At 51.3% G+C, this 26,295-nt stretch overlaps 1 protein-coding gene across 3 annotated transcripts in view; it reads right to left on the bottom strand.

The window, feature by feature from the left end:
* The window catches only part of smg9 (SMG9 nonsense mediated mRNA decay factor), a 40,076-nt gene extending 17,959 nt beyond the window's left edge, over positions 1 to 22,117 (bottom strand). The window contains exons 1-6 of one of the 3 annotated variants that reach the window (XM_059641334.1): positions 22,056 to 22,117; positions 16,888 to 16,953; positions 15,865 to 15,941; positions 12,056 to 12,287; positions 8,902 to 8,999; positions 3,028 to 3,140 (exon numbers count right to left, since the gene is read on the bottom strand). In XM_059641334.1, the coding sequence (XP_059497317.1) occupies positions 3,028 to 3,140; positions 8,902 to 8,999; positions 12,056 to 12,287; positions 15,865 to 15,909 (488 nt within the window). In that variant the 5' untranslated portion in view covers positions 15,910 to 15,941; positions 16,888 to 16,953; positions 22,056 to 22,117. Of the gene's footprint in view, positions 1 to 3,027; positions 3,141 to 8,901; positions 9,000 to 12,055; positions 12,288 to 15,864; positions 15,942 to 16,887; positions 16,954 to 22,055 lie in introns of those variants that run through there. The other 2 variants (XM_059641335.1, XM_059641336.1) reach the window with 2 other exon arrangements.
* Positions 22,118 to 26,295: the final 4,178 nt, after the last annotated feature.

Consider the following 26,295-nt stretch of genomic DNA (forward strand, 5'->3'; position numbering starts at 1 on the left):
AAACCTATACAAGGTCATCCCTCAACCTCTGATGCTCCAGGTAGGAAGTCACAGGTAGACAGGGTGGCAGAGGTGGTATGTTTGCCTTCACTGGTCAGAACACTGGGTGTAGAAGTTGGGCTGTCATGTGATAGCTGTGCAGGACATAAGTTCTCCAAAAGTGGCCTCACCAATCTCTGTCCTAGCTACACTCAATGATTCCACAGCCTTCTGTGGCAATAAAGGCCCATTGTTGTAGCCGAGTGTTTTTATCGCTGGACTGTTAATCCAGAGACCCAGGTAATGACTTGGGGATAACAAAGTGCGAAGCTGGATGAACACAGCAGGCCAAACAGCATCTCAGGAGCACAAAAGCTGACATTTTGGGCCTCTCTGATGAAGGGTCTAGGCCCGAAACGTCAGCTTTTGTGCTCCTGAGATGCTGCTTGGCCTGCTGTGTTCATCCAGCTCCACACTTTGTTATCTTGGATTCTCCAGCATCTGCAGTTCCCATTATCTCTAATGTCTTGGGACCCGGGTTCGAATCCTGCCACAGCAGATGGTGGAATGTGAATTCAAAACTGGAATTAAGATTCGAACGTTGACCATGAATCCATCACTGATTGTCGGGAAAACCCATCTGGTTCACTAGTGTCCTTCAGGGAAGGAAGCTGCCAGCCTTACCTGGTCTGGCCTATATGTGACTCCAAACCCACAGCAACCTGGTTGACTCTTGGCTACTGTCTAGGATAGGCAATAACAGCCGGCCTAGACAGTGACGTCCTCATCCCACGAATGAACTTTCCAAAAAAAACTCACCCTCTGGCTAAAGAAATTTCTCCTCAACTCAGTTCTACAGGGTTGTCCCTTCATCCTGGGGCTGTGCCCTCAGGTCCTAGTCTCTCCTACGGGTGGGAACTACTACCACTCTATCCAGGCCTCTCAGTATTCCGTAAGTTTCAATCAGATACCCCCCTCATCCCTGTAAACTCCATCGAGTACAGCCCTCAACCTCTCCTCATATGACAACCCCTTCATCCCTGGGATTGCTCTTGTGAACCTCCTCTGGAACCCCTCCAAGGCCAGCACATTCTACCCTAGATACAGGGCCTGAAACTGCTCACGACATTCCCAATACAGTCTGACCAGAGCCTTACACAGCCCCAGCAGTGCATCGTTGCTGCTGTATTCTAACCCTCTCGAAATGAATGTTAACATCGCACTTGCCTTCCTAAATGCTAACTGAACCTGCATGTTAACCACAAGAGAAATCTGAACTAGGGCTTCCAAGTTCCTTTGCGTTTCGGATTTCCGAAGCCTTTTCCCAATCCAGAAAATACTCTAAACCTCCATTTTACCAAAGTACATAACCTCACACTTTCCCACACCTTTCCCTCACGACACCATATTCCACTCGCCACTTCTCTGCCCCCTCTCCGAGCCTATCCAACTGCTTCTGCAGCCTCCCTCCACCTATCTTTGGATATCTGCAAACGTAGCTACAATCTAGTCTGTGCCTTCGTCCAAAAACTAAATCAGACATTGCTGGTTAAAAGCTCAGGAGGTCTGGCAGCATCTGTGGAGAGCAAACAGAGTTAACGTTTCAGCTCCATCTTTCTTCAGCACTTCAGTACTCAGATGTGAAACATTTGGACATGCAGAAGTCAGACACGCACTGTAAACAAATGTCCAAAGTGCATTTAGGCTGACGCACAAACAGGCATGTGCCCAAACATGAACCTGACATTGTCAGAGGCCACAGAGCCCTGATGCACATGTAATCACACAACAGCTCCAATGCACACGTGCAAAAGGGCACCCAAACAGAGACATAAAGGAATGCAAGCTCTCCGAGACACAGAGAAACACACAGATGGGCCAAGATGCCACAAACATGATTTTCCCAATCAAAACACGCGAGCTTGGGGCCAAATGCAGAGACTGCCTACAGCTGGTTTCAACAAACAGATGAAGACGAACAATTGGTGCAGTGCTCACTCCAACCCGCAGAGGAAGTCTTCAGCACAGGCCAAGACTCCAGGAGGCAATCTGGCTGAGGAGCTGACTACTGATGGAGTGCCACTGATTTCCTCACACAGCCTCCCAGAAAATGGCAAGGAAATGAGCCTGGAACATGTTTTGTTTTAATTTCATTTGCCATTTCCTCCACAAATTGAAGTGGATTCCAGCAACGATGCAAGGAGGAAACACATGACACTAGTACTGAGCTCAGCGCTGACCCGCCGGCAGCGCGGCGCTCCCTCAGCGCTGACCCGCCGGCAGCGCGGCGCTCCCTCAGCGCTGACCCGCCGACAGTGCCCGCTCCCTCAGCACTGACCTCCAACAGCGTGGCGTTCCCTCAGCACTGACTCTCCGACAGTGCCCGCTCCCTCAGCACTGACCCTCTGACAGCGTGGCGTTCCCTCAGCACTGATCCCCCCCCACCCCCAACAGTGCCCACTCCCTCAGCACTGACCACCACTCTCCCCCCTCCCGACAGTGCCCACTCCCTCAGCACTGACCACCACTCTCCCCCCTCCCGACAGTGCCCACTCCCTCAGCACTGACACCCCCCCCCACCCCCGACAGCGCGATGCTCTGTGCTTATGAAACGTGGGGGAAGGAGTGGGTGGCATATGACGAGACAGAAGGAAAGGATGGGGAGTTCATGTCTGACCCCTCAAAACCCGGGCTGTGCTGACATCTGACCTGAGCCATCCTCAAAACCCGGGCTGTGCTGACGTCTGACCTGAGCCATCCTCAAAACCCGGGCTGTGCTGACGTCTGACCTGGGCCATCCTCAAAACCCAGGCTGCGCTGATGTCTGACCTGTGCGCCCCCCCCCCCCCCCTCAAAACCCGGGCTGTGCTGACCTCTGACCTGCACCGCACCCCACCGCCCCGCAAGATCTGGACTGTGCTGACCACTGACCTGCGCTCCCCCCTCAAAATCCGGACTGTGCTGACCTCTGACCTGTGCCCCCCACTCAAAACCCGGGCTGTGCTGACCTCTAACCTGAGCCCCCCTCAAAACCCAGGCTGTGCTGACCTCTGGTCTTCCTCCGGTGCATTGGCAGAGAGCAGAGACATGACGGTCGATTTCCCCGTTCCTTGCAGCCCGATGATTCCGATCACAAGGACATCTGTCTGGTCCAGCAGGAACTGCAACGCCAAGGACAGGGGACAAGTCAGCGTCAGTCATACACAAGGGTCACTCGGCTCAGCCATTTAGCTCCCAGCTCGTCACCAGCAGTCCCAGCTCAGCCTTATCCAATCTCAGCTATCAACGCAGCTTTGTCAATTTCACTTCTGGTCTTACACCCTTCAACTGGACCTGCATACTCCCACGTCCCTGCGCTTCCAAACATCACCCTGAAAGTTAGAGTCTTCAGTGAATGTCTCCTTGCTATTTCCTTCTCTGAATTGTCTCTTGATGTTTCCTGCTTTCTGGTTTGTGAGAATCTGTATCTGTATTTCCTTTACTGCCAAGGGGTGCGTTATTGGGATGTAAACTTGGATGTTTATGAGGCTCCTTACTTTTTATTGATACATTCAGAAAATGCCACTACACCACATTTATTGCCCGTCCCTAATTGCCCAGAGGGCAGTTCAGAGTCAACCACGTTGCTGTGGGTCTGGAGTCACATGTGGGCCCAGACCTTGTAAAAATGCAGTTACCTTCCCTAAAGGACTTGAGTGAAACAGATGGGTTTTTTCTGACAATCGGCAATGCATTCATGGGCATCATTAATTACATGCATTTAAAAAAAAAACTGAATTCAAATTCCACCATCTGCCGTAAGGGTCAGCGATATCCTAATGGTATTATCCCTGGACGGTTAATCCAGAAACCCAGATAATGTTCTGGCTTCGAATCCCACCACAGCAGACGGTGGAATTTGAATTTATTAAGTATCTGGAATTAACAGGCTAATGACTGTGAATCCATTGGCGATTGTCGGAAAAACACAGCTGGTTCACTAACGTCCTTTAGGGAAGGAAATCCCAATCCTTACCCAGTCTGGCCTACACGTGACTCCAAACCTAGAGCAATTTGGTTGTCTCTCAATATCCCTCTAGGCAATTAGGGATGGGCAACAAACGCTGCCTCACCGGTGCCAACCTCATCCTGTGAATGAATAACTGAACTGGGGACGCTGGAATATTACCTGGATTTCTGAATTAATGTGTTACGGACCAGACCAGAGCCTCTCAATATAATTTTCAGGAAGTAGCCTGGACACTAGCTAATTCTTATTTTGTTAGATAGGTGGGAAGTAGTGTGTTCCGGATGGGACGTAACTGGTGATGTGAAGCAAAACAATTTATTTAAATGTGAGAGTTAAAATACAAACAAGAGCGAGCATCAAGAATAACAATTGTGGGGAAACTTCAGCGAATAATAGATACAGTACCTATTACTAATTAATCATTCCACAAAAGTAACATCCCAATAACGCACCCCTTGGCAGAAAAGGAAATACAGATACAGATTCTCACATGTAGTTCTCCAAACCAGGAGGCAGGAAACATCAAGAGACAATTCCAAGAAAGAAATAGCAAGGAGATGTTCACTGAAAATTCCAACTCTTTTGAGACCCCAAAATGCAACTAAAAACTGAAGCAAAACATCAAGAAAGCCTGGTCTGTAAGAGCTGACTAGATCCTGGCTGCATCCATTATTCAAACTTATAAACTAAACGCAGGACCTCACAAATTATTTACTTTATTAGAGGCAGCTCAGCAGCTCTGCCTTACAGCCTCACTTCAAAACAAAAGGACACAAGAACCTCCGAAAGAGACTGCATTATCACAATCAGTCTTTACAATAACACCACTAGGAAGCGCCGCGCTGTCGGAGGGTCAGCGCTGAGGGAGCGCCGCGCTGTCGGGGTAGGGCAAGTGCTGAGGGAGCGCCGCGCTGTCGGAGGGTCAGCGCTGAGGGAGCGCCGCGCTGTCGGGGTAGGGCAAGTGCTGAGGGAGCGCCATGCTGTAGAAGGGTCAGCGCTGAGGGAGCGCCATGCTGTTGGAGGGTCAGCGCTGAGGGAGCGCCGCGCTGTCGGGGTAGGGCAAGTGCTGAGGGAGCGCCATGCTGTAGAAGGGTCAGCGCTGAGGGAGCACCATGCTGTTGGAGGGTCAGCGCTGAGGGAGCGCCATGCTGTAGAAGGGTCAGCGCTGAGGGAGCGCCATGCTGTTGGAGGGTCAGCGCTGAGGGAGCGCCATGCTGTTGGAGGGTCAGCGCTGAGGGAGCGCCATGCTGTTGGAGGGTCAGCGCTGAGGGAGCGCCATGCTGTAGAAGGGTCAGCGCTGAGGGAGCGCCATGCTGTTGGAGGGTCAGCGCTGAGGGAGCGCCATGCTGTTGGAGGGTCAGCGCTGAGGGAGCGCCATGCTGTTGGAGGGTCAGCGCTGAGGGAGCGCCATGCTGTAGAAGGGTCAGCGCTGAGGGAGCACCATGCTGTAGAAGGGTCAGCGCTGAGGGAGCGCCATGCTGTTGGAGGGTCAGCGCTGAGGGAGCGCCATGCTGTTGGAGGGTCAGCGCTGAGGGAGCGCCATGCTGTTGGAGGGTCAGCGCTGAGGGAGCACCATGCTGTAGAAGGGTCAACGCTGAGGGAGCGCCATGCTGTTGGAGGGTCAGCGCTGAGGGAGCGCCATGCTGTTGGAGGGGTAAGTGCTGAGGGAGCACCGCGCTGTCGGGGTGGGGTCAGCGCTGAGGGAGCGCCGCACTGTCGGAGGGTCAGCGCTGAGGGAGCGCCGCGCTGTCGGAGGGTCAGTGCTGAGGGGGCGGGCACTGTTGGAGTGGGGACAGCTTTCAGATGCAAGAATAAACAAACGTCCCAAGTGTCCTTTCTGGGAGATTTAAATCTCTGCACTGTCGGAGTGGGAGGAAAAGTTCCCTTCTCCCTCTGCATTCCTGTGGACAAACCCCTTGAAATCAGCAATTTGGATTATCAGGGCAGCTAGTAACTTTGCAGATGACATCAAATTTGTGTGGTTCAGTGAGGAAGGTTAAGTAACAGTACAACAGGATCTTACTCAGCTGGGTCAATGGGCTGAGGAATGGCAGATGGAGTTTTGTTTAGTTAAATGAGGTGTTGCATTTTGGTGAGGCAAACTCGGGCGGGGCTTACACAGTAAATGGTACGGCCCTGGGGAGTGTTATCCAACACTGACACCTTTCATTGAAAGTGATATCACAGGCTGACAGGTTGGCGAATGCTGCTTGGCCTGCTGTGTTCATCCAGCTCCACACTTTGTTATCTCGGATTCTCCAGTTCCCATTATCTCTGGTGAAAAAACTGTTTGGTATGCTTGCTTTTCTCGGTCAGTGCACTGAGTAAAGGAGTTGGGAGGTCATATTGTAGCTCTACACTTTCGAAATACTGCATGCAATTCTGGTCTCCCTGCTGCAGCAAGGATGTTGTTAAACTGGAAAGGGTTCAGGGAAGAATTACGAGGTGGTTGCCAGGGCTGGAGAGTTTGAGTTATAAGGAAAGGCTGAATGGGCTGAGACTTTGTTCCCTGGCGTGTAGGAGGCTGAGGGTGACCTTACAGAAGTTTATAAAAATATGAGAGGCATGGGTATAGTGAATAAGAGACGTTTTTTAATCCAGGGAGGGTGGGGGTGGGATCCAAATGTAGAGGGTACAGGTTTGAGGTGGGAGGGAAAGATTTAAAAGGGATCTCAGGGGCAACTGACTTTTTCATACTTAGGGTGTTATGTATATGGAATGAGCAGCCAGAGGAAGTGGTGGAGGCTGGTACATTACAACATGTAAAAGGCATCTGGATGGGCAGATGAATAGGAAGGGTTTAAGAGGGAGGGAGGCCAAACGCTGGCAAATGGGGCAAGATTTATTTAGGTTGTGGTCAGCAAGGACGAGTCGGGCCAAAGGGTCTGTTTCAGTGATGAGCAGCTCTCGGACTCTCAAGGAGTTCTTCTTTGGCCATGAAGAATCTTTGCTGATCATGATTTGTTCAAACTGAGATTCAAAATGCAAATTCATTATTTATTTTATTCACTCATGGGATGGCTGAGCCAGTATTTACTGCACTTTGCAGCAATGCTGCCTGTGGTGAGGCAGTACATGTTCTGACAAAATGTTCTAATGAAATAACTGTCCCCTTATCAGTTCCCTGACAGTTCCCGTACTCAGTGACTCAGTGGAACGAACCCTTCATTTGCTTGTCTTGGCTCACCCCTTTCGGACTCTGGGTGAAGCTCAACAAAATATTTTTACACTTCAATTTCCATAGGAAGCCTATCCCGAGACAGAGGAGCGCTGAATCAAGCTGGGCATGGGCTTGATGTCAGCTTCTCATCCCCAAGAAATTTGAAGGGCAGGATTCAAAGGCAATACCACAACTGAGAGATGGGTGTGGGGCCAGAATAGAACACGATGGGCCTCCAGCCCCTACACCCCCTCCCTTTCTCTGTAACCCCCTCCAGCCCCTACACCCCCTCCCTTTCTCTGTAACCCACTCCAGCCCCTACAACCCCTCCCTACCTCTGTAACCCCCTCCAGCCTCTACACCCCCTCCCTATCTCTGTAACCCCCTCCAGCCCCTGCACCCCCTCCCTATCTCTGTAACCCCCTCCAGCCTCTACACCCCTTCCCTATCTCTGTAACCCCCTCCAGCCCCTGCACCCCCTCCCTATCTCTGTAACCCCCTCCAGCCCCTACACCCCTCCCTATCTCTGTAACCTCCTCCAGCCCCTACACCCCTCCCTATCTCTGTAACCCCCTGCAGCCCCTACACCCCCTCCCTATCTCTGTAACCCCCTCCAGCCCCTACACCCCCTCCCTATCTCTGTAACCCCCTCCAGCCCCTACAACGGCTCCCCATCCCCGTAAACCCCACCAGTCCCGACACCCCCTCCCTATCTCTGTAAGCCACACCAGCCCCGACACCCCCTCCCTATCTCTGTAACCCCCTCCAGCCCCCACACCCCCTCCCTATCTCTGTAACCCCCTCCAGCCCCGACACCCCCTCCCTATCTCTGTAACCCCCTCCAGCCCCTACACCCCCTCCCTATCTCTGTAACCCCCTCCAGCCCCTACTCCCCCTCCCTATCTCTGTAACCCCCTCCAGCCCCTACTCCCCCTCCCTATCTCTGTAACCCCCCCCAGCCCCTCCCTATCCCTGTAACCCCCTCCAGCCCCTACACCCCCTCCCTATCTCTGTAACCCACTCCAGCCCCTACACCCCCTCCCTATCCCTGTAATCCCTACCAGCTCCTACAACCCCTCCCTATCTCTGTAACCCCCTCCAGCCCCTACAACGGCTCCCCATCCCCGTAAACCCCACCAGTCCCGACACCCCCTCCCTATCTCTGTAAGCCACACCAGCCCCGACACCCCCTCCCTATCTCTGTAACCCCCGCCAGCCCCTACACCCCTCCCTATCTCTGTAACCCCCTGCAGCCCCTACACCCCCTCCAGCCCCTACACCCCCTCCCTATCTCTGTAACCCCCTCCAGCCCCTACTCCCCCTCCCTATCTCTGTAACTCCCTCCAGCCCCTACACCCCCTCCCTATCTCTGTAACCCCCTACGGCCCCTACACCCCTCCCTATCTCTGTAACCCCCTCCGGCCCCTACACCCCTCCCTATCCCTGTAACTGCCAAGTCCCTCCACCCCTCCCTGCCTCTGTCACCTCCTTCAATCCTGGCCTCTCGAGCATTCCCCAGTTCCCAATGCTCCGCCATCGCTGGCCCAGAGCTCCAAGCTCCGGAAAACCCTGCAGAGTGCTGGGAAAAGCGAGCTCGTTGGCTGGGTTTCAGACTCCCCAATCCCAAACACGACCTTACCTGGTCAAAGCCAGCCCATCCCGCTATCGTGCGGAGCAGTGTGGGACGTGTGCTACAAGTGTTGCTGTGTGAATGCACCTTGTTGTTGCAGTAGGGGAGTGCTGTGACACATACCTCCATGGCGCTGTCACACCAGTTCATCTGATCATCCACCAGTTTAATGGAGTGTTTCATCCTCTCAGGGGGGTGCAGCTTGGCCTGGCCTATCACCGCTGTGAAAGCAGACGCAGTCAGAGCTTCAGTCAGTGGCCCCTTTGCCCAGCGAAGACCAGCCACTCAATATCCTCCTCGGAGGAACAGCTGAGATGCCCCCTCTCCAGGCTGGACCACCTCCGAGGCACCTCCACCCCACGACCTCCCCACCCCACCTCCCACCCACTCCCCCAACCCCCTTCACCTCACCTCCCTTCCCCCCACCCCAACCCCTCCTCCCCTCCACCGACACACACTACCCCTCCACTCCCCCAACCCACTCCACCCCACCCCACCCCACCTCCCCCACCCCAACCCCTCCTCCCCTCCACCCACTCACCCCACCCCCAACTCCCAACCCCCTCCACCCCACACCACCTCCCCTCCACCCACTCACCACACCCCCCACTCCCCCAACCCCCTCTACCCCACACCACCTCCCCTCCACCCACTCACCCCACCCCCCACTAACCCCAACCCCGTCCACCCCACACCACCTCCCCTCCACCCACTCACCCCACTCCCCCAACTCCCCCCAACCCCCTCACCCCACACCCCACTCCCCCCAACCGCCTCCACCCCACCCCCCTCCCCTCCACCCACCTCCACCCCACCCCCCTCCCCTCCACCCACTCACCCCACCCCCCTCCCCTCCACCCACTCACCCCACCCCCAACTCCCCCCAACCCCTCCACCCCAACCCACCTCCCCTCCACCCACTCAACCCACCCCCCAACTCCCCCCAACCCCCTCACCCCACACCCCAATCCCCCCAACCGCCTCCACCCCACCCACCCTCCCCTCCACACACACACCCCACCCCCAACCCCTCCACCCCACCCCACCTCCCCTCCACGCACTCACCCCACTACCCACTACCCCCAACCCCCTCCACCCCACGCCACCTCCCCTCCACCCCACCGCTAACCCCTCCTCTCCTCCACCCACACATCCCACCTCCATTCCACCCTCTCCCCCATCTCTCCTCCCCCCACCCCTAACTCCTCCTCCCCTTCACCGACTCCCCCCACCCCCCACTTCACCCCACACTTCCCCTTCACCAACTCCCCCTCCCCGCACACCACCACCCACCCCAATCACTCCTCCCCTCCACCCACTCTCCCCAATCCATCCTCCACCCCTAACCCCTCCTCCACACCACCCACCTCGCCTCCCCCAACTTCCCCTCACACCCTCCCCCACTACCATCTTTGTCCCCACAACTCCCCTCCCCCCACCTCACCTCCTCCTCACCGAACTCCCACCACCCCGACCTCCACCCAATCCCCACCTCCTCCTAGCCCCCTGGGGAAGGGTGATTAAAGTGTGGGTCGGATTGCGGAGGGAGGGGCAATGTGGGGAGATAAAGGTCTGTGGCAGGGTGGGAGGGGCAACATGTGGAGATGAAGGTGCGGGGCAGGGAGGAATCGTGTGTAGATGAAGGTGCGGGGCAGGGAGGAATCGCGTGGAGATGAAGGTGCGGGGCAGGGAGGAATCGCGTGGAGATCAAGGTGCGGGGCAGTGAGGAATCGCGTGGAGATGAAGGTGCGGGGCAGGGAGGAATCGTGTGGAGATGAAGGTGCGGGGCAGGGAGGAATCGCGTGGTGAAGAAGGTGCGGGGCAGGGAGGAATCGCGTGGAGATGAAGGTGTGGGGCAGTCAGGAATCGCGTGGAGATGAAGGTGTGGGGCAGGGAGGAATCGTGTGTAGATGAAGGTGCGGGGCAGTGAGGAATCGCGTGGAGATGAAGGTGCGAGGCAGAGAGGAATCGCGTGGAGATGAAGGTGCGAGGCAGAGAGGAATCGCGTGGAGATGAAGGTGTGGGGCAGTGAGGAATCGCGTGGAGATGAAGATGCGGGGCAGGGAGGAATCGTGTGGAGATGAAGGTGCGGGGCAGGGAGGAATCGCGTGGAGATGAAGGTGTGGGGCAGTGAGGAATCGCGTGGAGATGAAGGTGCGGGGCAGTGAGGAATCGCGTGGAGATGAAGGTGCGGGCCAGGGAGGAATCGCGTGGAGATGAAGGTGCGGGGCAGAGAGGAATCGCGTGGAGATGAAGGTGCGGGGCAGTGAGGAATCGCGTGGAGATGAAGGTGCGGGGCAGTGAGGAATCGCGTGGAGATGAAGGTGCGGGGCAGGGAGGAATCGCGTGGAGATGAAGGTGCGGGGGCAGGGAGGAATCGCGTGGAGATGAAGGTGCGGGGCAGGGAGGAATCGCGTGGAGATGAAGGTGCGGGGCAGGGAGGAATCGTGTGGAGATGAAGGTGCGGGGCAGGGAGGAATCGCGTGGAGATGAAGGTGCGGGGCAGGGAGGAATCGCGTGGAGATGAAGGTGTGGGGCAGTGAGGAATCGTGTGGAGATGAAGGTGTGGGGCAGTGAGGAATCGTGTGGAGATGAAGGTGCGGGGCAGGGAGGAATCGCGTGGAGATGAAGGTGCGGGGCAGGGAGGAATCGCGTGGAGATGAAGGTGCGGGGCAGGGAGGAATCGTGTGGAGATGAAGGTGCGGGGCAGGGAGGAATCGCGTGGAGATGAAGGTGCGGGGCAGGGAGGAATCGCGTGGAGATGAAGGTGCGGGGCAGGGAGGAATCGCGTGGAGATGAAGGTGTGGGGCAGTGAGGAATCGCGTGGAGATGAAGGTGCGGGCCAGGGAGGAATCGCGTGGAGATGAAGGTGCGGGGCAGGGAGGAATCGCGTGGAGATGAAGGTGCGGGCCAGGGAGGAATCGCGTGGAGATGAAGGTGCGGGGCAGGGAGGAATCGCGTGGAGATGAAGGTGCGGGGCAGGGAGGAATCGCGTGGAGATGAAGGTGCGGGGCAGAGAGGAATCGCGTGGAGATGAAGGTGCGGGGCAGTGAGGAATCGCGTGGAGATGAAGGTGCGGGGCAGAGAGGAATCGCGTGGAGATGAAGGTGCGGGGCAGGGAGGAATCGCGTGGAGATGAAGGTGCGGGGCATTGAGGACTCGTATGGAGATGAAGGTGAGGAGATGAAGGCACAGAGCAGGAACTGCCAGCACGGAGCAGTGGGGCCGAATAGCCTGGTTCTGTCCCGCGTGCCCATGCTGCGATGGTATGACTCACGGTCAATGTTGCTGCTGGGTGCTGATGGCGCCATGCCCCGGTTCTGGATCTGGTAGACAGGCTGGGTCGGCCGCTGGTATTCCTTCTCTGTCTTCCCCGAGGATGCCGGAGCCTGGGACGTCCCATCTCCCGTCGCCAACGGTTTGCCCTCGTCCCGAGCTTTCATCAGCACGATGGGTTTCTCGGTGGGATTGGCGGTTGGTAGAGGAGGGGTGGGCACTGCCTTACTGCCCTGGATGGGGGAAAAATGGGGAAGTGTATGGGGGGGAGGGGGAGGGGGGAGGGGGAGCGGGGGGGAGAGAAAGAGAGAGAGAGAGAGAGAGAGACAGAGAGCGAGAGAGAGAGAGACAGAGAGAGAGAGAGAGAGAGAGAGACAGAGAGCGAGAGAGAGAGAGACAGAGAGCGAGAGAGAGAGAGACAGAGAGCGAGAGAGAGAGACAGTGAGAGAAAACACACACCATCAGGACACAGCACAAGAGAAAACACTCCATTCTGCACAGCTCCTGACCCTCCTGAGTTTTCCCAATCAATAGAGCAGTCAGAAAACATCTTCAGCAGATACTCCCCCCACCACCCACCCCCGTCCAACCCCATCGCCCCTGTTCATCCCACAAAACCCCCCGTCCATCCCCACCCCTCCATCACCCCTACACCCACACCTGACACCCCCATCCCCCTGTTTTCCAGAACCCCTGTCCCCCCACCAAGAAACAATCCACACTCCCGAGTACACACCGTCAGCCCCACACCCCCCTCAGTGCACCAACCTCCTGCCGCACCCCCACACCCCCGACCCCAACCATCCCATTCCCCCCCCCAAGCCCCCATGCCCCCCTCAGCGCCCCCAACCATCCCATACCCCCCAAGCCCCCACGCCCCCCACCATCCCATTCCCCCCAAGCGCCCCCCACGCCACCCCTCCCCCACCGTTTCTCCCCCCGTCACCTCCACGCCACCCTGTCTCAGCCTTGAATATACGTGATGACCTGGACCCAGAATTCCACACCTTCTCCATGCTCAGAGAAGAAATTTCTCCCCGTCTCTGCCTTAAAAGGGCGACCCCTCATTTCCCCCGTCTCCTGTGGTCTTACAAGGGCAAGTAACCTGCCCACATCTCAAGTCCCTGAAGTATCTTGTACATTTTAATAAGGTCAACTTTCATTCTTCTGTTTGTCCAGTGAGTCCGGGCCCAAAGTACTCAACCCATCGTCGTAAGGCAGACCCTCCCTATCTTTAAGGGCAAGAGGGTCACGAGGGAGAGAATAGGGCCTCTTAAAGATCAGCAAAGCTGCCTGCGTGTGCAACATGGGGGTAGATACTAAACAATTTTACATCAGTGCTTCTGTGGGGAAGGATGTGGATGATACAGATCATGGAGCAATTATTAGCAACTTCTTGAAAAATATCCATATTACAGATGAAGAGGTGCTGAATGTCTTAAAATGCATAAAGGTATATAAATCCCTGGGACCTGATCAGGTGTACCCCAGAACTCTATGGAAAGCTCGGGAAATGCTTGCTGGGCCCATTGCTGAGATATTTGTATCATCGATAGTCACAGGTGAGGTGCCGGAACACTGGAGGTTTTCTGACGTGGTGCCACTGTTTAGGAAAGGTGGTAAGGAAAAACCAGGGCACTATAGACCCGTGAGCAAGACAGCTGTGGTGGGCAAGTTGGAGGGAATCCTGAGGGATAGGACTTATGTATTTGGAAAGGCAAGGACTGATTAGGGATACTTAACATGGCTTTGTGCTTGGGAAATCGTGTCTCACTGAGTTGGTTGAAGACGTATCAAAGAGGATTGATGAGACAAGAGCAATGGGTGTCAGTAAGGCATTCAACAAGGTTCCTGACAGTAGACTAGTTAACAAGGTTAGGTCACACGGAGTACAGCGAGGACTAGCCATTTGGATACAGAACTGGCTCGAAGGTCGGAGACAGAGGGTGGCGGTGGAAGGTTGGTTTTCAGACTGGAGGCCTGTGTCCAGCGGTGTGCCACAAGAATCGGTGCTGGGTCCACTACCTTTCATTTTTGATATAAATGATTTAGACGTGAACATGGGTGGAATGGTTCGCAAGTTTGCAGATGACACCAAAACTGAAGGTGGAATGGACAGTGAAGAAGGTTACCTCACAGCACAATGGGATCTTGCTCAGATGGGCCAATGGGCCGAGGAGTGGCAGATGGAGTTTAATTTAGATAAATGCGAGGTGCTGCATTTTGGAAAGGCAAATCAGGGCAGTATAATTCTGGTCTCCCTCCAAAAGAAGGACGTTGTGAAACTTGAAAGGGTTCAGAAAAGTTTTACAATGATGTTGCCAGGGTCAGAGGGTTTGAGCTACAGGGAGAGACTGGGGCTAGTTTCCCTGGAGTGTTGGAGACTGAGGGATGGTTTATAAAATCATGAGGGTCATGGGTAGGGTGAATAGACAAAATTTTTTCCCGGGGGGGGGGGGGGCGTTCAAAACTAGAGGGGCATAGGGTTAAAGTGAGAGGGGAAAGATTTAAAAGGGACCTAAGGGGCAGCTTTTTCACACAGAGGGTGGTGCGTGTATGGAAGGAGCTGCCAGAGGAAGTGGTGGAGGCTGGAACAATTTCAACATCTAGAAGAGTATATGAATAGGAATGGCTTGGAGGGATATGGGACAAATGCTGGCAAATGTGACTAGATTAATTTAGGATATCAGGTTGGCATGGAGGAGTTGGGCCGAAGGGTCTGTTTCTGAACTCTGTGACTCTATGGTGTGACTGCCTCCAATGCCAGAAAACCTTATACTTGGATCAGGGACGTAATACAGTTTATGGTATTTCAGCTGCTCTTTGAGCATGCCTCGAACACTTTTTAAAAGTGTGTGTTGCTTTTGTGCTCCATTCCCTTTGAGATAAACGCCAACATTCCATTTGCCTTTCCTGCATTTGATTCCTAGCTTTTTGTGATTCATGGATGAGACTCCTAAATCCCTTTGTTTTTTAGTTTCCTGCAGCCTTTCTCCGGTTAAATAACAGTCAGGTCTTACACAAGACGATGGAACACTCCCCATTTCCCGGATGGGGGCAGCTCCAACAACACTCGAGAAGCTCGACCACCCAGGACAAAGCAGCCCCCGCTCGATTGGCCCCACATCCACAAACATCCCACTCCCTCCCCCCACCGACGCTCAGTCGCAGCAGTGTGTATCGTCTACACGATGCTCTGCAGAAATTCACCAAAGACCCTCAGACAGCACCTTCCAAACCCACGACCACTTCCATTGAGAAGGACAAGGGGCCACCGATACACAGGAATAACAGCCCCGTGGAACTTCCCCTCCACTCCCCTTCCTGACTTGGAAATTTGTCATCGTTCCTTCCGTGTTGTTGGGTCAAAATCCTGAAATTCCCTCCCTAAGGGGCATTGTGGATCAACCCACAGCACAAGGGGACTGCAAAAAGGCAGATCACCCCCACCTTCTCAAAGGGCAATTAACAGATGTCTCTCTTCCCAGCGAGTCCAGGAAAGAACGAGTTCAAAGTAATAACAAAGGTGGAAGAAGCAGGAAGGGAAAACAGTTATAGCATGCGGGATCTTGCTGTGCACCCCATTGGCTTCCCTGTTCCCTACAGTGCAACACCTCACATTGGCTGTGGCTTAGAGGCGAAAGGTGGAAGCACTTTCGTTCATGAGCTGCAGTGTCCAAGGGTGGGCACTGTGCTGAAGTGAACCCCCACCCTGCTGACAACGCAGCATGAACTATCGGCAACACAGCAAGGTCAGTCTGTTCGCAACCAGCTCCTCTCTCTGTACGTGTAAGCGAGCTCATTCCTTACCCTCTCCGCAGGAGGCTTGGCGAGGATGATCGGTGTTTTCTGCATGTTTCCTGTCTTATCGGTCCTTCACACCCATCCTGCAGAGACAAGCACCAGTTACAGACTTGCTGCAAGACCCTCTAACCTCCCCAGCTCAATGTGAGGCTGATGGCTCAAAGAATGGTGCCTCACTATGTACGGCTATGAATGTACCGCTATCTCACTGGAAACCCAGCTGCAAAGCTTGGGCTAAAGGAGTCTGTACTGCCCATTCTGGCTCTTTGAAAGATCTCTCTGAGTAGTCCCTTAGTCCCACACTCCCCCACCCCCCGCCCCAACCTTGCACCTCCCAACTGTTCCTCCCCACACACAGGTTCATGCACACTAACCGCTCCCCCCGGCCCTAACCTTTCAGCATTCGTCGGATTCACCCCCACTTTTGAAAGATTTTGTCAAATCGGTTTGTGCCACCCTTCCAGGACGTACTCCCAAATCACAACACCTTCGAGTGTCAAAACAACTTCTCCACCTCTCCCTACAACCGCCCCCTCCCCCTTCAATCCGTGTCCCTCTGGTGCCCCCACCCTCCTGCCCCTGGAGACTGTAACTCCTCATCAACTCGATCAAAAGCTCCTCACACTCATGAGCACCTCAAATCAATTACCCCCCCACTTTCTCTGCTCCAAGGAAAATAGGGAGACATCACATAGTTCCCTGCTCTTCCTTGCCTTCTGCGTATTTTAAATAACAAGCAAATGACGTTCAACTGCAAAATTTGCTACTCTAACAATTGAGGGTGCCCCATTAGCCGAATAGTACATTCCCCTGCCCTGAACCACATGATGAATGCCAGTGCTGAGGTATCCTGATATGGGCTTTGTAAAAATTACGCACAGTGATTCAAAGCTATGTTAATGTCAGTAACATCAGAACCATCCAATAATCTGAATTAAACAACAGGTAAATGCAAAAATTATAGGGATTTGCATTGCTGAATCAAGCACTTTTTTTCTAAGAAAAGAAAATTTATCAGTATCTGCTTACCACTGTGTTACCTGAACATGTGGCAAATCTTTTTAAACCTGGAAGAAGCAGCTCACTTTGTGCCTACTGGAATGATTCACAAAGAGGACATTAGCATCAGTACCATACAGGGTCATACAGCACAGAAACAGGCCCTTCGGTCCAAACAGTCCGTGCTGACCACAATCCCGAACGACACTAGTCTCACCTGCCTGCTCCTGGCCCATGTCCCTCCAAACCTTTCCTCTTCAGGTACTGATCCAAATGCTTCTCAAACGTTGTAACTGTTCCCACATTAACCGTTTCCTCGGGAAGCTCATTCCACACACACAAACCCACTCTGTGTAAAGGAAAGTCGCCCCTCATATTTTTTGTTAAATCTTTCTCCTTTCACCTTAAAAATATGCCCCCTAGTTTTGAATACCCCCATCCTAGGGAAAAGACATCTTATCTATATCCCTCACGATTGTATAAACTAGTATAAGGTCAAGCCTCAACCTCCAGTGAAAAACGGTCTCAGCCTCTCCTTTTAACTCAAACCCTCAGTGCCTGCAACATTGCCATCAATCTCTTCTGAAACCTCTCCAGCTTAGTAATATCTTTCCAAAACAGAGGACCAGAACTGTACACAGTATTCCAGAAGAGGCCTCAACAAAATATCACCCCAATATAATTTTTCTGAGGACCATCCCTGGTTTCATTAACAGTGATCAACATTTGCAGGTTTCTGAGATTGACTTAAAAGAAAACAGCACTGCCATCTACAGGCTGAGGCCATTCTGGCCTCTGACTGTCTCCATTCTTTTTCTATAAGGGATTCTCTTTTTCAGGATGGCAACCTGTGAGCAGTGGTTCAGCACTGGATCCACAACTGTCGACGATATATATTAATGACTTGGAGGAAGGAAGTGAATGTATTTTAGCCGAATTTGCGCATGACACAAAAATGGGGGAAAGGCCAGAGGGACACAGCGAGATATCAATCATGTTTCAGTGAGTGGGCAAAAAAATTCGCAAATGGAGTGGGAAAAATGTGAAGTTGTTCATTGTGGACGCGAGAATAAAAGAATACAGAGTATTTATTTAAATGGAGAGAAACTGCAGAAAGCTGCTGTGCAAAGGGACTTGGGGGAACTCATGCATGTTACACAGCAAGGTACAGCACAGGGACAGCAGGGAATCGGGAAGGCTACTGTCTGTATGTCTGATTTCCAGTTTCTGCAGTTCTTTGTTTTTGCTTTACTGCTTCAGATTAACGGAATCCTGGCTCTTATTTCAAGGGGGTTGGAGTATGAAAGTAGGGACCTCTGACTGCAACTGTACAAGGTGCTGGTGAGACCACATCTGGTGTACTGGGAGCAGTTTTAGTTCCCTTATTTACGATGAGATGTCATTTCATAGGAGGCAATTCACAGAAGTTTCACTAGGATGGTCCCTGGGATGGAGGGATTGTCTGATGGACAAATTTTAAACAGGTCGGGGTTCTACACACTGGCGTTTAGAAGAATGGGAGGTGATCTCATTGAAACATATTGGATTCTTAAGGGGCTTGACAGGGTAAATGCTGAGAGGGTGTTACCCCCTCAGTGGCAGAGTCTAGGTCCAGGCGACACAGTCTCAGAATAAAGGGGCACCAATTATCACTGAGATAAGGAGGAATTTCTTCTCTCAGAGGGTTCTGATCCTCTGGTACACCTTGCCACAGAGAGCTGTGGGAGCAAAGCCCGTGAGTATATTTAAGGCTGAGATAGATTCTTGATCAGTCGGGGAATCCAGGGTTATGGGGAAAAGGCAGGAAGGTAGATGTGAGGAATGCCAGGCTGGCCACCATGTTATTGAACGGCAGTGCATTTGCAAAAGGCAAACAGCCTACTCCTGTTTGTATTCCTTGTGGTCTTGACAGGTAGAGAGAGAGAGAGAGAGAGAGAGAGAGAGAGCGCGAGAGAGAGAGAGAGAGAGAGGGAGAGGTGGAAGAAGGGGGAGGGAGAGATTTAGGGAGGGAGTGACACAGTTCAGGACCACAGGCAGCTGAAGGCCAGCTACCACTGGTGAAGTGAAGTGGGGGATACTCAAGAGGTTGGAATTGGAGGAACGGTCAAAACAATGAAATTAATCCCAAAAAGAATACCGCAACTTTCAATCTGAGTGGCCATCAAGCTTGGAAATTTCTACATGCCTGTACTAATCACTGGTTAGACTCTGGATAGAGCATCATTCCGAATCTGGACACTATATCCACCCTCACCGGGACACACGAACTATAAACCAGGGAGTGCCGATTCAAATATTGAGTTCAAGTTTATTTCATTCAATCCAGTGGAAAAAGTGTAAGGAAGAGAGACGGAACTAAGGGAATAAAAGGAGATGGGAAGTCATTTATTGAAAGAAACTGTTCTAATTCTCAAATCTCCCAACAACAATTCAAATCAAAAGGAATGGGACCCGATACTTCTCAAGGGGAAATTTTTAGTGAAAAGCCTGGGCTCTCACAGTCGAAGAGCTGCCTGTTGGTCACAGTTCCACATCAGCCACTTCCATCAGGATTTCAAAACCGCAGCTCGCACCCCTGCCACTGAGGACTTTTATCTTAGTATCAGGGCTTTTGTTTTTAAACTAGATTATTCATGTTTGGGGTGCTAAGTGCCTGGAACGTGCTGCCAGAGGTGATGCTCGAGACAGATACAATAGCAACATTTAAGAGACACCTTGACAGATATTAGAATTAGGTTTCATTGTCACGCACACTAAAGTGCAGCGATACAGGAGTAGTGAAAATTCATAGCGTCACCAGCTTCGGTACAAGGTACCTCCGGACAAACTCTCAGGTAAAAAGTAGAAAAAGAAAGAAACAAGTTAAAATTTCAACATTACACTTCTTCTCAGTATCAAGTAGGGAATAAGAAATAAAGTCAAAAGTTTCAAATTGCAGCCCTTCTGTAGCCATTTGCCTGGTCAAGGGGCCTGCTCCAGTGCAGTACCAGTCTGTGTTCTTAAGTACCAGCTGGACTGTAGTGACCCATTCCATTCTGTCTCTCATGAAGCATGTTGCGGCCTCAGAGAGGACTGAGGAGGAGAATTTGTTGGAACTGTCTCAAGGATGACTTCACATGGAGGGACTGGGAGCAGCTGAGATCCTTCTCCTTAGAGGCGAGAAAGATAGGGAGGAGATTTAAATGGGAGTTCAAGGAGAATTTACTTTGGGCACAGCGAGCTGCCATGGTCTGAAATATGGCGCTTGAAAGGACGGCAGGCACAGATTCAACGGGTACTTGCAAAAGGTGTGCTGGAGAAGTACATGAAGGAGAAAGATTTGCAGAGCCGTAGGGGGAATGTGAGGATGGGGAAATGACCAGGGTGGGGATGGGGAACTGATACTATTTGAATTAATCTTTCAAAACTGGCGCCGACCTCTTCCTGTGCTGTGTCAGTCCATTGTGCCGAGTGGCAACACCTACAATGAGTTCATTACCGCAGACATTTACAACCATTTGCCCTGCACATCCAGCAACAGCATTTATCATTTCAACAGCAGAATCTTGGAACAGATCTAACTAGCACAATCACAGTATAACCACCAACTGTGCATTATCGCAGAACAAGAATAACTAGCAAGAACAGTGCCCTAAAACTAATATAACAATCAAGAGCCTGTTACCACAGGACTAATACATAGAGAAGGAGGACAGTATCTGCAACTAGTCTAACCATGAGAGGGGCGTTCTAAAACTAGCTTAACTAGGAGAACTACACCAAGATCTGGGCAGTGCACTATACAGTCACAGACTCGTACAGCATAGAAGCAGTCTCTTTGGTCCAACTTGTCCATGCTGACCAGGTATCCCAAATAAAGCTAGTCCCATCTGCCAGCATTTGGCCCATATCCCTCTAAACTTTTCCTATTCATATACCCATCCAGATGCTTTTTAAATGTTCTATAGTTCAAACCTTATAGTCCTGGCAACATCCTTGTAAATCTTTTCTGAACCCTTTCCAAGTTTCTTCCTACAGCAGGAAGACTATAACTGAATGCAATATGCCAAAAGTGGCCTAAGTGATGTGCTGTACAGCAGCAACATGTCCTCCCAACTCCTATTCTCAATGCACTAATCAACAAAGGCAAATATACCAAACACCTTCTTCACTCTCCTATCTACCTGTGTGACTCCACTCTCGAGGAACTGTACTCCAAAGTCTCTATGCTCAGCAACACTCCACAGGGCGTTACTATTAAGTGTATCAGTCCTAGCACTAAGATGACCAACCGAATGCAGTACCCCAAAAATAGTATAACCATCAAAATCATAGTATCGTAAAGACAGTTTAACAAGAGCATAGTATTGTTCAACTGGTATAACCAGAGGTATGCAATATTTTAGCTCTATTAATACCAGGAACACAATACCCTAAAACCAGTCAAAAAAAGCTGTAACCTATAACTAGCAGAGCCATTGTATACATTTTAACTAACAGTACCATCCACTAACTAACACAACTAGCAGTAATAAGTGTATATATTTAAATAGGAATACAGTAAACTATTGTAACTAGCAAATCCCTATAATAGTTTAACCAACAGTGGTGTACACATTTTAATTAATAGCACAACACAGTCAAGCAAGTACAACTGGCAGTTCCATGCCCAACATAACCAGTCATTCCCTATAAAGAGTACCACTAGCAGAGCTGGTATCCATTTTAATTGATAGTAAAGTACATTCAAACTAGTAAAACCAGCAGTTCCATATAACTAGACAGTAGGAACTGCAGATGTTGGAGAATCTGAGATAATAAGGTGTGGAGCTGGATGAACACAGCAGGCCAAGCAGCATCAGAGGAGCAGGAAAGCTGATGTTTTGGGCCTAGACCCTTCTTCCAAATAACTAGCTGTTCCCTATAACTAGCATAATCAGCCATTTACTATAATTAGCAGTGCTGGTGTACACATTTTAATTAGGGACACAGTACACTCTGACTAGCAATAACTTCCCATTCCACACAACCAGTCTTTCCCCTATAACTAGGTGCTCCCTTTAACTAGTATAACTAGCAGAACTGGTTATGTACACATTATTAGTACAGTATATTTGAACCAGTATTACTGGCCTTTTCCTATAACTAGATGTTCCATTTAACTATAACTAGTATAACTAGCAGGGCTGGATCCTGCAGTCAATAGCCACCTCCCTCACCTGCTCTCGGCCTCTTCCGCCCGGAGAACTGACAGCGGCGGACCCGCCCCGAGCAAACAGTGTCAGCCTCAGAGCCGTCCGGCTGGAGTGCGGGGGTTGGAAACCATAGTTCCGCCTCGATCAGATTGTTCCCCCTTCCACCACCGTCCTCATTGTCCAATCCCACACTGTCCCCCTCACCCAGAGAGAGAGCGAGCTCACTACCCACCCCCAACATCATCTGAGCTCACTTACTTTCGTCCCAGAATGAAGGGCAAAAGTTCCTGGGCCTTTTGAAATAAATGTCCATGAGGGAGATGGTTATCTTGAAGAAAGGGAAATGTCAAAATCCCCCTTCCCCCAAAACAGAGAGGTTTCTTTTTAAACAGGGAACATCCAGAGAAAATTAAGTCATTGTAAAGGCGAAATTTAATGAGTTAGCCTTTGGCGTTACTGCGTGCTCAACAATACAGAACTATTACAGTGTAGACAGAGGCTGTTCGACCCATCGTGCCTGCCCCAGCTCTTCAGACGAGTATCACCGCCAACAGCCAGTCATCAGAGCTTTCCCCGCACCAATTTCTATCCAAATAATCAGGCAGCACGGTGGCTCAGTGGTTAGCACTGCTGCCTCACAGTGCCCCAGACCTGGGTTTGATTCCGCCCTCAGGCGACTGTGTGCAGTTTGCAGATTCTCCCCATGTCTGTGTCGGTTTCCTCCCACAGTCCAAAGAGGTGCAGGTTGGGTGGATTGGCTGTGGGAAATGCAGGGTTACAGGGATAAGTTAGGTGGGTCTGGGTAAGATACTCTTCAAAGGGTCAAAATGGGCTGAATGGCATGCTTCCACGCTGTTAGGGTTTCTATGAATCCTCAATTGTAGGCTTATCTGGAACTCAGAGACAGCAGTGGACTTGTGGGGCTGGAGGAGAGAGGAAGCACCCATTCACGGTGAAACACCAACTGGTCTTAAAACCAGCCAGGCCTATCGGCAGCATTGTATCAAGTTGGTCTCTCTAAAAACATTACTCACACATCACCACAAAATCGCTAAGGGTTTTGTTTCAACAGTCTGTGATAATTGCTGGCTAATACCCATCTTTTTGAGCCCCCTGTGGGGGAAATTATGAGCAACCTCCTTAGATGGGTGTAGGTACGGTGCTGTTTGGGACAGATCTTGACCCAGCGACTGCTAAGGAATGGGCCAAATTCCAAGTCAGGATGGGGAGTGGAGGGGAACTTGCAGGGGGCTGGTGTTCCCATGTATCTGCTGCCCCTTGTCCTTCTGGATGGAAGTGGGTCGTGGGTTTGGAAGGCGCTGCCTGAGGATCTTTGGTGAGTTTCTGCAGCGCGTCTTGTAGATGGTACACACTGCTGCGACTGAGCGTCGGTGGGGGGAGGGAGTGGGATGTTTGTGGATGTGGGGCCAATCGAGTCGGGGCTACTTTGTCCTGGATGGTGTCGAGCTTCTTGAGTGTTTTTTGGGCTGCCCCCATCCAGGGGCAAGTGGGGAGTATTCCATCCCTCTCCTGACTTGTGCCTTGTCAATGGTGGGACAGGGAATGAGGAGGGGTCAGGAGGTGAGTTCCAGAGACCTGCTCTTGTAGCCACTGTGCTTATGATCATTAGTCATTGACTTCAGAAAGCAAGGAAGACCCTCTGTATCCATGGAGCTGACGTGGAGGGGGTCAAGAAAGCGTCAAGTTCCTAGGAATGATGATCACCAACAATCTATCCTGGTCCTCCTATGTTGATGCTTTGGTCAAGAAAGTACAACAACGCCTCTACTTCCTCAGGAAGCTACGGAAATTTGGCATAACCAAAAAGATGCTTATCGATTTTTAATAGGTGCACCGCAGAAAGCATTCCATCTTGATGGATCACAGTTTGATATGGCAACTGCTCTTCCCAGGAAACTACAGGAAGTTGTGAACACAGCCCAGACCATCATACAAACCAGAGATAATGGGAACTGCAGATGCTGGAGAATCCAAGATAACAAAGTGTGAAGCTGGATGAACACAGCAGGCCAAGCAGCATCTCAGGAGCTCCTGAGATGCTGCTTGGCCTGCTGTGTTCATCCAGCTTCACACTTCATCATACAAGCCAGCAGTCCATCATACTGCCTCAGGAAGGCAGCCAACATCATCAAAGACCCTGCCCACTTATAATTTCTTGCACACTCTTCTGTCAGGCAGAAGATACAAAAGCTCACACACACGCACCAACAGATTCAAGTACAGCTTCTTCCCCGCTGTTATTAGAATTCTGAATGACCGTCTCAAATTTTAAATGTAATGTTGACCACGCTTTTTGTGCACCTTACATTGTATCCTCGTTCTATTACCCCGATGCATTTTGTGTGGTATGGTCTGCCTGTACTGCTCACAAAACAAAACTTTACTCTGTAATGAGGTACGTGTGGCAATAATACATCAAAACAAATGTGGTGACTCCACTTGAGTTTCTGGCCAATGGTTATCACCAGAATGTTGATAGTGGGAGATTCAATGATGGTCATGCCATTGAATGTCAAGGGGCAGCGTTTAGATTGTCTCTTGATGGAAATAGTCATTGCCTGGTAGTAGCATGTTGCAAATATTCATAGATCATAGAATCCCTACAGTGTGGAAACAGGCCCTTTGGACCAACAAGCCCACACTGACCTGTGGAGAATCCCATCCAGACCCATCTCTCTTTAACCCATCTAATCTACACATCCCCGAATGCTACAGGCAATTTAGCACGGCCAATCCACCTAGCCTGCACATCTTTGGGCTGTGGGAGGAAACCAGAGCACCCGGAGGAAACCCATGCAGACACGGGGAGAATGTACAAACTCCACATGGACAGTCGCCTGAGGGTGGAATTGAACCCGGGTCCCTGGTGCTGTGAGGCAGCAGTGCTAATCATTGAGCCACCATGCCGCCCCAAATACTGCCAATTTCCTCACCTCAGGCATCTCTGAGGTCCAGCCATCTAATGCATAACAGGGCATCTACTGACAGACAGTGGGAGGTGAGGGGTGGGGAGCGTCGAGCCAAGTGATCATTTGGCCTGACTACCCACAACTCCCCCAGCCGAGCGTGTGACAAGAAATCTTGCCGATTCGACCTGGCCAGCGCAGGGGCTGAAATTTCACAGACAATTTCCATCAATTTGTCTTACTAACCTTAAATTCTGCGTTTGGTGTCCCTTTCCAAGGTGGTACCTTAACTTAAATTTACTTAATTGGCCCTGAGTAAGAGGAAAACATGGAGGCATCTCCGTGGCAACCGCAGATTGGGGCCTAAGAAACAGGCAACACAGAGGGCTTCACTGCGAAGGTGTGTGAGAATAAAAGTGAGGAAGTCTTGTTGCATTTATACAGAGCTTTGGTAAGATCACACCTCAAGTGGTCTGTTGTCTGGTCTCTTTATCTGAATTGACTCCAAGTTTGAGAGAATTCTCCTCTGGAGAGTGATGAGGAGGACTGTGTACAATTTCTTGCAGTTTAGGAGGATGGGGGATGAGCTATAAGGAGAGACTAGACAGGCTCGGATTGTTTTCTCTAGAGCAGAGAAGACTGAGGGTGGACATGATTGAGGTGTATAAGATTATGAGGGAAAATAGAAAGGAAATGTTCCCCTTGGTTGAGGGACCAATCACAAGAGAGCATAGTTTTAGGGTAGGGGACAGGAGATAGGAAGGGGATTTTGGAAAATAAAGTTTTCACCAGCGGCTGGTGGAGCCTGGATTGCACTGCCTGGGAAAGTAGTGAAGGCTGGAAACCTTACAATCTTTCAAAAAATATTTGGATGAGCACTTCAAATAACATAACATGCGAGGTTATGGGACAGATTGGGATTATGGCATTCTTATGTCTGTGCTGAAGGACCTGTTCTTCACTGAATGAATCTAGGAAAGAATTAAAATTCTTAACGGTCAAAGGTGATAGGCTACTGCCTCATGAAGGCCACCATTCCCCTCCCAGGGGAGTCTGAACCATGACTAGGCCACTGAGTCAGGATAAGCAGTCGGCCTTTTTGGATGGGCACAAAGAGTCACTCGGATAGTGAAAAGCGTACTCCAACCTTTCAACCAGGAATTCTTCCGGGAGGCAACCCAGACTTTAATCAAACTAACCCTTATTTATTTAACTCTTTAGCAATCAACATTCAATATAAATTGTCGCAGCATTTACTCTTTACTTCGTCCAGCTTTAACTCACATCATTTAACCTCACTTTACCTCATTTTAACCTCATTTAACGCTTACAGTTGT

Source organism: Stegostoma tigrinum, chromosome 41, assembly GCF_030684315.1.
Source record: "Stegostoma tigrinum isolate sSteTig4 chromosome 41, sSteTig4.hap1, whole genome shotgun sequence".
NCBI lineage: Eukaryota > Metazoa > Chordata > Chondrichthyes > Orectolobiformes > Stegostomatidae > Stegostoma > Stegostoma tigrinum.